Source organism: Sinohyriopsis cumingii, chromosome 1 (assembly GCF_028554795.1).
Source record: "Sinohyriopsis cumingii isolate HCF-2022 chromosome 1, ASM2855479v2, whole genome shotgun sequence".
Classification (NCBI taxonomy): Eukaryota; Metazoa; Mollusca; class Bivalvia; order Unionida; family Unionidae; genus Sinohyriopsis; species Sinohyriopsis cumingii.
The window spans coordinates 69608751-69621433 of NC_142961.1; the positions used below are offsets into that span (position 1 = coordinate 69608751).

The 12683-nt window shown below is 36.4% G+C and overlaps 1 protein-coding gene across 1 annotated transcript in view; it reads right to left on the minus strand.

The window, feature by feature from the left end:
* Positions 1 to 12683, minus strand: part of LOC149807077 (FAS-associated factor 1-like) — a 101945-nt gene that overhangs the window by 65859 nt on the left and 23403 nt on the right. Inside the window, exons 7-8 of the mRNA XM_089961557.1 lie at positions 10172 to 10267; positions 4672 to 4792 (exon numbers count right to left, since the gene is read on the minus strand). Coding sequence (XP_089817683.1) covers positions 4672 to 4792; positions 10172 to 10267 — 217 coding nt within the window. The remainder of the gene's footprint in view (positions 1 to 4671; positions 4793 to 10171; positions 10268 to 12683) is intronic.

The window sequence follows — 12683 nt, forward strand, 5'->3', positions numbered from 1 at the left end:
TGATTTAGACAGTGATCAATCAATACAATGAGAGTTGTGGGTGATTTAGACAGTGATCAATCAATACAATGTGAGCTGTGGGTGATTTAGACAGTGATCAATCAATACAATGTGAGTTGTGGGTGATTTAGACAGTGATCAATCAATACAATGAGAGTTGTGGGTGATTTAGACAGTGATCAATCAATACAATGTGAGCTGTGGGTGATTTAGACAGTGATCAATCAATACAATGTGAGTTGTGGGTGATTTAGACAGTGATCAATCAATACAATGAGAGTTGTGGGTGATTTAGACAGTGATCAATCAATACAATGTGAGCTGTGGGTGATTTAGACAGTGATCAATCAATACAATGAGAGTTGTGGGTGATTTAGACAGTGATCAATCAATACAATGAGAGCCAAACTGAGCATTATAAGTAGCTGTTTAACACAGCATACATATGCCAAAGCAAAGCAGAGAACAACAATGCTATGAATTTTTTGTGGCGTTCAGATAAAAAAAGGGTATTGTCCTGGAACTTAACACATAAGAAAACTGCAGGCATATATTTCATCAACAGTATATATGATGTCCTACTGAAAATGTCAAGGGTAAAATATCTAGAGCTAAATTCATACTCAACCTTTCTGATGCTAACACTGATTCAGCACTTATAGACCAAGAATGCATTCTTGTTAGATTTCTAGACCCTAACAATAAAACTCCAAAAATAAGACAAACTTAAATATGGAGTATATTTTAATGGGCACAGATCCATGCTGCATGCGCTTAAATAGTACAGCTTAATAAAAGCACAAATTTTAACAGTCCTGTCTTCTGCTATTCTTGTTATACGGACAAGTGTCTCTTGTACAGACAAGTAAACTTGTTTATTTACTAGTCCATGGACAACTTGATTTTGACAAAATTTCTGCACCCCTGGTTCAACATATGCTCTTCTGAATTTAGTTGCCAGGTAAGGTAACAAGAATCCCTCAAAAGAACAGACACTCTACTCTCTGAAAAGAATTTACTGGAAACCAAGATAAGACCATTTCTTCTTTTGAACTGCTAAGTGATGAAACATTCTCTGATATTCACAAGTGTTAAAAAGATTTTCATACTGGCCACTGTCAGCCATATTTTATATCAGACCAGCATCACTTTCATTTTGAACCAACTAGACACAGCTGAAGCTCTTGGTGAAAACCCCAATTTAATATGACCATCCATTCAGGAGGAATAGAGACAGGATTTTCAATACGGCTATCATGGCAGCCATACTGGATGTATGATTGGCACCATTAACATTCAGGGCCAACTAGATAGCATATGAAGTCCCTGAGTATACATGGCTTTTCATTCAGGAGGGATTTTGCATCATGCTGATGTTATTGCATGTCAGATTAGCATCATTTTCGTTTAAGACCAAACAGATAATATAGGAAAGCTGGTGGTGTTTTTGTTTAGGAGAAGCAGCATGAACAAGATTTTCAAGATGGTTGCCACAGTTGCAATCACTGTTTTCATTTTGGATGAATCTGATATCATGAAAAACCTGTTCATGAGGAGCCCATGTCGAAATGACCATTCATCTTGGAGAAGTAAAGATTTTCAAAATGGTAATCCTGATGGCAACATCTGGCATCATTATTATTTAGGAACATAAATTTAAGTCTTTTGGTGAAAACCCCATGTTGATATAACATTCCATTGAGAAGACAAACTTCAAGATGGCTGCCATGGCAGCCAGAACAGTTGGTACACTGGCACTATTTTCACTCAGGACCAACAAGACATCATAAAAACTCTTTGGTGCTAACATCATGACAATATGAAGATCCATCTAGAAGGATCAGTGATAATACTTTCAAGATGTCAACCGGGGTGGGGACACCTTTTAGGTCAAATTGGCATCATTATCATTTAGGTCTAAATAAACATCATAAGATGTCTTCTGGTGAAAACCCCAATATCAATATAACTTTTAAGTCTGGAGAATTAGCAGTAACAAGATTTTCAAGCTGACTGCCATATTGGATATCAGATTGGCACCATTTTTATTGAGGATCAATTAGACATCATATGAAGTCTTCTGGTGAAAACCCCATACTGAACTGACCTTCCATTTATATGAAGTAGTGTTATAAAGTCTTCAAGATGGCCTCCATACTGAATGTCAAATCTGCATAATTTTCATTAAGGCCCAACCTGATATCATAAAAAGTCTTTTAATGACTACTGTATTTTGGAGCAAATATCCTGTCAGGACCAGAAGTGATGAAGACATCCAATATGATCGCTTTCTTGGATGACTGAGTGGCATCATTTTTATTTAGGACTAAGAAATCTTTGGGATGGATGTGTGTGTAAAGTTTTATTTCAATCCTCCAATAAGTTTAAGAGGGCAGACAGGCACAGACAAAAGACGATCCCATAAGGACTTCTGATATGACCAGAGAACCAAAAAAGACAGAACACAATCAATGTTTGCATAGTTTGCCTCTATGAAACTTTTAGTAGTCTCCAACAGCCATTGCAAATATTAATTATCATGCAGAAAATAATTCGGACTAAAGTGATCTTATCATTTGACATGCTAGCCCTTGTGAAAAGATCTAAATGACATAAAACAAAATTATTGAACATTTTTGTCAACAATACCAAAGAGGATGTACTAGAAGTTGACACAAACCAGAGAATTTCCTTTGCCTCAAGTCAATGTTCATAAAATCTGCTTCCGCAACTATTTATTATAAAAGACAGATGTGACCTGGTTGAAGCAATAAGTTTTTAGTAACCTTGGAGTGACATACACTATGACCACTAATAATGCCTATGAATCATGTAATGAATCTCAATAAATCATGAAATGCAGGTCACAGATACCTCATGCTATCTCATGCACCATATAATAACTACCTTAACCAGTTGGAACAAATTTGGAAACTGTTCTTTTGGTTGTTATATACATTTTTTCACTGCTCACAGGTATTGTCTTTTGGATACTTCTGCTCCAAAATGAGAATTTTCATTAATGAAAGCTCTGCCAAAGTTTCACTTTCCTGAATACTATGCTAGATTTCTCACTTGTTCCATTATGCTGTACTAGGGTGTTGTTGTTGTTGTTGTTGTTGTTGTTGTAGGGTTTAACGCCATTTTTCAGCACACGATAGGCTATACATGGCGGCCGTACTAGGGTTTTAAGTCCATTAATACCATAGCTTGTCAGAGCTCCTGCAGACTTAACAAAAACAAATTCCATGACTTTTCAAAAACTTTTCCAGGGCCATTTAACAAAGCTCTATGAAATTAGCACATATTAATTTTTTGAACTCCATTGTCAGAAATTCTATGACGTTTCCAAAACTTTGAAAGGTTTTGAAAAATTCCATGGCTTTTCAAGGCCATTAAAATTTATTTCCAGATTTTTAGGACTTGCAGGAATCATGGCTTGTGCAGATGGAAGCATTTTGATAAAATAAATATCTCTGCTTTCAAGTTTCATTTCTAGATTCTTATTTATTAAATTTATGAATGGCTGTATGGTTTTGAATCACAAGATCATGCTGGGTTAAATTATTTTTTAAAAAAAATGAAAATGGCATTACATTTAAATTGTCTGATTTTAATTAGGCTTGTTATTCTGCCTTTTCTACATTTAATTTTGAAATACCACTGAAATGGGGGCTTGACCGGCATGACATCTATTTTTGTCCATCCAGCATGTACATCAGACTTGTATTTAACACCATTTTTGGTTTCAAAATCAGTTACTGGTATCTCCATTAACATTTTCCCAGCTCTAATAATCTGATATACATTGTAACTTTCAAAATAAATTGCCTTCATCCCTATCACAAGGTTGTATTTGCCAAATAAAATCAATTTCTATTGATGAACCATGCTGGGAATCAGTCATTTTAGGTTTTCTAGATAGCCCATATTATAATGGCACATGTTAAACTTCCTTGACGCAAGGTTCAAACTATGAAAGAATGCTTACTCCAGGGCACAATGAACCAATCAAATTAAGTTTAACATTCAATCATGTCAAGCCAAGGAACCCAGATTTGTGAACAGTTATGAAAAAAGACATGTCATGACATGCACTACAACAACTCTACCAACATGAATTATGTTGCGAGAAGCACTCTAAGGATGAATGGCTGAATAAATATTGTATACTGTGCAGAGGATATTTTCGTATATGCAGGAGTTCTCGCGCATCAGTGGTCTCCAAGTCTGCTTATTCATAGTAGGTCTGCATTCGGGAGGTAGCAGGTTTTCTATATTTTTAACAATAATGTCATCAGGAAGGTATTCAAAGGAAAATTGTGTTTATGGAGGATAGTTCCCCAGTTGCTGTGCCTGAAATGTCTTAAATACAAAACTTAACTAAGGTATAACTAATGTACATTGTTATGGTTGGACAAAGGTAACACTGTTCACCACTGGTGTGGTGGAGCTTAAAAAATGATCTGATAAATAAATCATTAGCAATCAGGACATTCCATATGTTTGGAAGACCCAAAGACATAAACAATCCATACTTAGATGTATGATATTTTATCATACAAAAATCCATAGAATGTTGTCACAGACAAGTTGAGTTATGGCCTAATATTTTGAAAACAGCTCACAATGACTTTCCTTTCAGGAAATACAAACACCCAGTACTCTTACTAAGAGGCTGAAGTTTCTTTCTAATTAGGGCATCTTCACTCAGGAAGAGGTCATTTTCATCATCCATTGAATAACTCTCTGATACAATTTCATCCTCACTGTTTTCCAAGTCCATAGCATCCTGCCAAAAAAACGTGTTAAATTTTACAGAATGGAATTAACGAATTGAGATCAAGATCAAGAGATACGTTAGAAGAAATAAATTTAAAATGAAAATGGTTTGGTGCAGAAATGAACAATACTATGATTGAAGGGTTCTCAAAAAAACTTGGTTCTCATCATTACAGTAGTTAAGTTATATACCTAAGTTTCACTACCAGCTGATGCAAACAATAAATTTTAAAATAAAATTTTAACAAAATCTAAATAACAACATATCAAACCTTCAAGCTCAATCTTTTTTATTGTAAAATTTATGTCATTTCATCCTGTTTGTTTGTTGTTTTTTTTTAAATGTCAAAATATGTAATTTTGGTGTAGTAAAACTAATTGAATAATAGTATATACTTAACTGTTACCATTATTAAGCTTTACCTTTCCACAATGGAAATACCTTGTCCATGCTATATGCAAGAGATTTCCAAAAACATATGCATCAACCTATTCTGTCATACAACACTAGCCTGTGCACTACTGTGCATCCTCAGTTTTGTTCAGAACATTTGACTAATGAGAGGCATTAAAGCAGGATGGGAGGAGGGCATCCAATAGTGACAGTAAATAAATATATAACTATAATTAGTTTTATTCCCCTAAAAATCTACATTTTAATGTCAGTAATACTTTTCGTGTCACTATTATTAATCTGAATTTGTCACCAATGGTTGATGGACCAGAAATTAGTCAAATGTGGACAAATTACTCACCTTGCAGCCAGTCACTCAAATGCTGTTGTGCAGTAGTCATCCTGGTTGCTGACTGTGCAGCAACTGTAAGACCCAGAGAAAATATTCTTTGGATCTGGTGTGCTAATGACCAAAGATAAAAAGTGATGGCTGTATGCAATTTCGGCTAAAGATGAGTGATTGAAATATGCCCAGGAAGTAGCAATGGCCCTGATTTCATTAGCTTTTATCTCATGAAAAACAATTCTCTTGAGAGCTGCATAAACTATCTTGATGGTGAGCAAATTCCATCAAATGTATATGCTGAAATATCAGTCGAGCCTCTTAAAGGAAAAAAAGCCCTTTGCTACACTTTCTTCTCCCTCTGGCAGTTGAATCTAAGTGCCCAAACTGGGCAAAGAAGTGTATCTCATTCAACCCTGCACAGATGAGAATGATGCTGGAGATTTCTATCGCCGATGGAAATACTGATGGAAGTTGGGAGATTCTTTGTGCAAGAAAACCTGACTGACATAACTTGGAAACCAAACTGTGATTCCAATTGAAGCAAAAACACCCCTCATCCATTGAAAGAGCCTGTAGTTCACTTCTCTGAGCTAGTGCAATAAAATGGTTTTAAGTGTAAGATTTTCAAAAGAAGCCTCACTCAAAGGTTGATAAGGTATTTTTGACAGTGCCCAGAAAACATGAAAAGTTCCATCTTGGCATCATTTAGCGATACACCTGTCTCTGTAGCTCAAAATAATTATTAAGATTTGGTATTTGAAGATCTGAACTAATGGATTAACCTTTGGAAAGTTTTATTGTGTTCAAATGGGAAGTATTATAACCTTTGATTGCAACGGTTGAACAAGACCTCTTCTCAATGAGGAAGAGAAGAAAATCTGCTACTGCAGCAAGAGAGAGTCAGCAAGGATTAACATGTTTCACAGTGAACCAATCACAAAATATTTTCCTCTTTGCATTGAAGACCTTAGATGAAACTTTGATAACCTTAGATGTAACTTTGATAAAAATCCTGCCTGGTGGAAAGGTCACTTCAAATCAGCTGAGGATTCAAGTGGAGAATCTGCAGATTGGTATGAAGCAGAGTACCTCTTTGTTGTAAGAGAAGATTGTCCCACCATGGTAACCCCTTAGTTTGTCTGTCAACAGGTCAAGGAGGTTGCTGAACCACAACCACTAAGGCTACAGAGGTACAACTGGGATGATCCATGCTAAGGATGTCCTGATCTTGTGCTGTACTTGTAGAATTAACCTGAGGGTTTTTTGAATGCATAGTTGACAACTGATCCCAGTTCAGACTGAAGACAAACACTGCCCTGGATGCTGTGTCTGAAAATTGTGAGACACAAAATGGGAACTTGTTGCTGAATTTCAGTCCACTAGAGGTTTAGAGGTATCTCTCATAGAATGAAAAGAGATTCTGCAACTGCTATATGTAGAGTCCATTCTGTTGGGACTAATACTGAAGAGGATATAAATGAAGTCTACTTACCGATGTCTGCTGTGGAATTGAAGATTCAAAGAAAAGTTAGGTACAGATAAGCTGACAATTAAGTTTTGGTATGTAACATCCATAAAAGTTCAAGGATTTTGTGTATCATCTCTCAGGGCAACATGAAACAAGCCCAGAGAGGTAAGGAAATTAATTCCTATGTACATGAAATACTGATAGGATTTCTTTAGGTTTGGATTTATTTCTAACTGAGTCAATATGGACCAACAGAGGGTCACATGACTTAATTGAGAATTTCTGTTGTTGTGTAGCAGCCAGTTACTGAATTACTAGATCATTGAATCCCCTTGTACCTCATCTATAATAAGCCTCAGTTTTCTGCCCTTTTGAGAACCAGAAATATCTGGGAGTAGAATCTGGTGATTGGGCGTTCTGCACCCTCTCTAGCATGCCCTTCTAAAGAAGGGTGTGCACTTCTTCCTTCAACATTAATACTTCAGACGCATGAAAAAAGACGGGTGTCCTTCAGATGCATGAAAGAAGATGGGTGTCCTTCAGATGCATGAAAGAAGACAGGTGTCCTTCAGATGCATGAAAGATGGGTGTCCTTGAGATGCATGAAAGAAGATGGGTGTCCTTGAGATGCATGAAAGCAGACGGGTGTCCTTCAGATGCACGAAAGAAGACGGATGTCCTTGAGATGCATGAAAGAAGACGGGTGTCCATCAGATGCATGAAAGAAGATGGGTGTCCTTCAGATGCACGAAAGAAGACAGGTGTCCTTGAGAGAGTTCTGTGAGGCATAGACATAAACCCTCACTAATCTTCTATGATGTTCAACCAGGTCTCTGAAAAAATGGCCAAAATGAGTGCCTATGTGAACTGAAGGAAGAGGTATGCATTGCAGGAGAGGTGAGGTATCCCTAGAGACAACCTCCCTTTCCATCCCTCACCTGTTAGAGAAAGGGGGAGGCAAAAGTACACTTCTCTGCCTTTGCCATTTCTGTTTTGTTTGTGCAGTGGACTTTTATGGGTATGGTACTCTGTTGCTGTGGCTGCAAACCTTTACTCTGGAAATGTAGGTCTAAGGTGACGTATGGCTCAATCAGGTTGGGTGCAAGTACTGGCAGGTTTCAACCAACCAGCAACTGATGCAAGAGTCATGTGGTTGGTCATTAAAATCCTGAGAGCCAACAGAGGAAATGAGAATGCTGAATAAGGTCTCAAAATACAGGGGTGCATACCATGCAAGATTTTTTCTATGTTCTAGCAGAAACTTTGAAGAATCCAAAGCTTCATCTCAACAGAAGTGAAGCAATTCTGCTGACAAAGCCACTGCCGTAGACAATGCATGTCTTCTAGTGCTAGCAAGAACCTGTAACAGCCACTGAAAGGAACAGCTGATAAAGTTTCTTCCCTCAGGTCAACATGTTAAGCTATGGTCACTAATGACCTGGCCTTTGATTTGACCTGGCCTTTGATTCTAAAGACTTAACCATGAAGGAAGCAAAGAAACCCATTGAAATGCCCACTTGTGAAGCTTTGGCATTGAAGGGGAGGGGTAATTCCACTAGCCAGATAGATAAATGAACCTTATCGCTTGAGGCTGATATAAAGGGTCTTGATGTAGCAAGGGAAACTGACCACATTTATTTCATCTCACTTATTCTTGACCTTTGCTCAGCTGTTGTGCAACTTCTCATCAAAGAGTTAGGAAGTAGTCCAGTCTGGGCATTGCCACTGATAAGTTTTTCTAAGCAAGGAATAATCTTAGTGTCACATGAATACTTGGACCTAGGGCATATGCCAGGAGTTAGAAGGTGGCAGACTTTGTTGACAGTCATGTCAAATGACCATGTGACACTTGGAGTGAAGGGTTTAGAGATCCTGTGAGGGAAGGGTGTACCACATTCTCTGGAACCTCAGTAAATTCCAGGGAATCACAATAATCAACAAGGCATGATCATTTTGTTTCAAACCTCAGTAGGATACAGGAGAGATGGATCAAAGGCAATCCTTCTTTAGGGAAGGCCTGGAGGTAAGGAACATAAATATTTTGTGACTCAGCATGGGGAGTGAGAGAACTGTCCTTAAAGGGTGTTTTGTAAGAAGAGAGAATTCTTCTCATATCTTCTGATCCTTTCCTTCCTTGATGACCTTTTCTACAGAACTTCTGAGAGTTCTTAGACCTCATCAATCATACATGCAGGGGGCCACATGGACAACATCCATGATGGTATAGAGGGTTCTAATGTTTTGAAGGGCAAGTTCCACTGCTGTGTAAACATTGAGTGGATAATATTTTAATAGCCTGTAATAATAATAACGTATTTATACCCTAATATCCCACACCCTTACATAGGAGAAGGGAGTACAGGAAGTTTATCATACAAAACAAATTAAAATGATTAACATTGTCATATAAAATAAGTTTCATTAAAGGTATAGAAAGAGGATAATTTCAACAAAATTAATTATGAATCTCAACACTAGTATTTAGCAAAATCATCTTTTTGTTGCTATTTTAACTCTTCATAGTATTCCTTCCACATATTGACTCAATGTTTGTTTGAAAAAAAAGAAAAAGAACATGCAATAGCACACAGGCCAATTACATAGATCAGATTGGGCATGTGTCAATCTTCAGAACAGGGAACTATTGCATCTAGCATGGACAAGGTATTTCCATTATACAATAGTTTTTCCAATGTTTTTGCTAGTATGCCTAAGTCCGTATTTTACGGGTAATTTTCATAAGACTTATGGCAAAATCGTAAGAATTGGCAGGTCTGCTCTGAGTGTGAGAAAAAAATGGATTGATCAAAGTCCTAGAGGGGGGAGAGAGAGAAAGAGAGAGAGAGAGATTGAAAATACTGCCTCTGGAAAACTTTTGTGGAGAGGAAGGATTTGATTCAAGTATGATCTTACAAAATGAGAAAAATCTAGTTCCATATCAAAAGCAAAGGAAAAAAGAGACTCCCGTTTAGTAGAGTACACTTTTCAAGCTAGCTAGAAACTAAAAACTTTAACACAGACCCGTATGTACAAAGATTTAACACTTAACAGACAGAATGACATATACGTGGATGCCAAAATGATTGCTGTGTTGAAATTCCTCAAAGACAGTCTCAACAAACATTACTTAATATAACAAATGCTTAATTCAGCTGTATATTTAATGTTATTTTCTACTCACTGTTGGCTTTGTTGGTTTTTTCTTGCTGAATACATTAGCCTTTGACAGTTCCAAAGTGTGATAAGGCTGTGAAAGATTACATACAGCTAGTTTCATCTGCAAAAATACAGAGTAACCTTTATTGCATACTTTTACAAGAGCAATGATATACAATAAACAAGGGTCCCTCAAAGGGACTAATGCTTTACTGTCTGGAAAGAATTTCAGAGAATTCAAAACAAAACCATTTCTTCCTTTAAACTGTTGAGTTTTGAATAAATCTCTTAAATTATTCAGCATTAATAAGATTTTCAAATTAGCTGCAGTGGTGGACATATTGGATGTCAGATTGGCACCAGTTTCATTTAAGACCAACAAGGCACCATAAAAAGCCTTGTGTTGGACACCACATGCTGACAAGAGTTTCTGTTTTGGAGAATTAATGATACCAAGATTTCCAAGATGGCTACCATGTTGGCCATATTGATATACCAATGCCATGGTGCTAAATCACTAAATAACTAAATAGTTTCAGCACTCAGCAGTGAAAAAGAAGAAATGGTTTTATCTTAGATTCCTAGACATTCTAAGTGGTTAGCAGAGTGTGCATTCCTTTGAATGACTTTTTTAAAAGTTTCAAAATATAGCTGTTCCTTCTGTCATAGCCTAGATGACATTTTATTGCTTATTTTCAGACATAAATCCAAGAAAGTATCAGTACTGTTATACTGAGCAAAAATGTTGTGGACCAACTGGTGACTTTAGTATAAACCAACTTCTATTTATGTTGATAAATAAGATATACAAGCTGAACTTAAGGTTACTGAGAAAGAAACTCCCATTAATGATGCAAGAGCTGCTCTTAAAAAAGGCCACCAAACAGTGGTTGTTTTATTTAGGTGATATAATTAAAATGTACAAAATATGTTTTCTTTCTAAGAATTTCCTGAAAAAAAATTGGTATGTGTATGCATCTCAACAAAAGTCTGCATGGCGTTACTGACTGCAGTACAAATCCAACTGATTGATGTTTATAATACAATGGTGTTCAGGGTCTTCTTCAACAGCAGGTAGTTTTAAAAGCCATGCAGCTTGCACATTCACATGCTATGTCACATGTAGATAAATTAAAATTAAGAGTGGGTTATTTGACATATATTTTAGTATCTAGTTCACTTCTGCTGAAATATGGGGTCACATTTTGGTGTCACAACATGAAATGTAGTTACAACACTGGCAACTATTAGAGAGCACAGACTGATTATGTTTAGGATTTAAGTATGTGTATGTTAGGGGTTATCTCACATAGTTCCAATTTTTGATAGTGCTAATCAGTTCTTTTCTTATTTTACAGGTATCTACCTCTTTGAGTCCAAGACAGTAAGATGTACAATAGGGATTTCATGAAAATTTTGCCACTTTTAACAAGATTATACTTTGAAAATAAAAATGATGAATCCCTTAAAATTGGCAGGATGTAAAATGTTAAAGAAAGAAAAGGTTTACTGAATCTATTGTTATTTCTGTTAACTTGATTTTAGCAGTTTAAATTACCAGAATACATGTTCAGAGTTGAAAGTTTGTCATTTATAGATGCCATTTATTGATGTTTATGGAATTTTAACTGAGCATTGGTCATTGTCGTACATGTCAATGTCAAACATGTAAATGAAGTACCAACATGTCAGTTATCCTGAGCATTCAGTTTAAAATCACATTTGCTGCCATGAGCCTGTTGCTATGATCTAGGTATCTGTCCTTGTATTTGTAATCTATAAGATGATAAATGTGGATGTAGATACAAGGATTAAGGTCAACAATGCATGTGTTAGTTTCATTTCCGATGGAGTTGTCATGATCAAATCATTTGAGTTCAGAATTTATTGGGTATCTTTACAGGGTCTCAAATTACATGTGGTCATGTATATTCTAAACAACTTGAATTTCATAAGTGAAGTTTGGAAAATTTATTGTCTTTCTCTTGTTAAAGATTGGAACACAACATTATAACAATGATGTAAGAAAACGTCGTTGTTGTGGGGTTTAACGCCATTTTTCAGCACACGATAGGCTATGCATGGCGGTCAGTGTTAATGGTGGAGGAAGAACCTGTGCTTTCGCACATAACAACATTAGCATAATCTGAGACTCGAACCCATGCAGACAGAGGTGAGATGGCAGTGATCCGTAACGGAGAGCACTTTCGACCACTCTGCCACTCAGGGCCCCGAAAACATTTTAGTAATATATTTTGAATTGAAGATGTTAAACTGAATTTTGTTTCAAAGTATTATGTAGACTTCTTCCCAACTCTAAATAAGGCATACAGAACCATGCATAATTTCCTAGAAATACTGCAGATAATGTAGCTCAGTATATGGTGACCTTGTCTATCACATTTGTCATCTCATACAACATGATTATAGAATGGTTGTAGATTACAACATGATTACAGAATGGTTGTAGAATAGCATTTAAGGTAGAGGAGTGTAAATAACATTTCAGATGTACCAAATGTTGAGGAAAAAGAGAA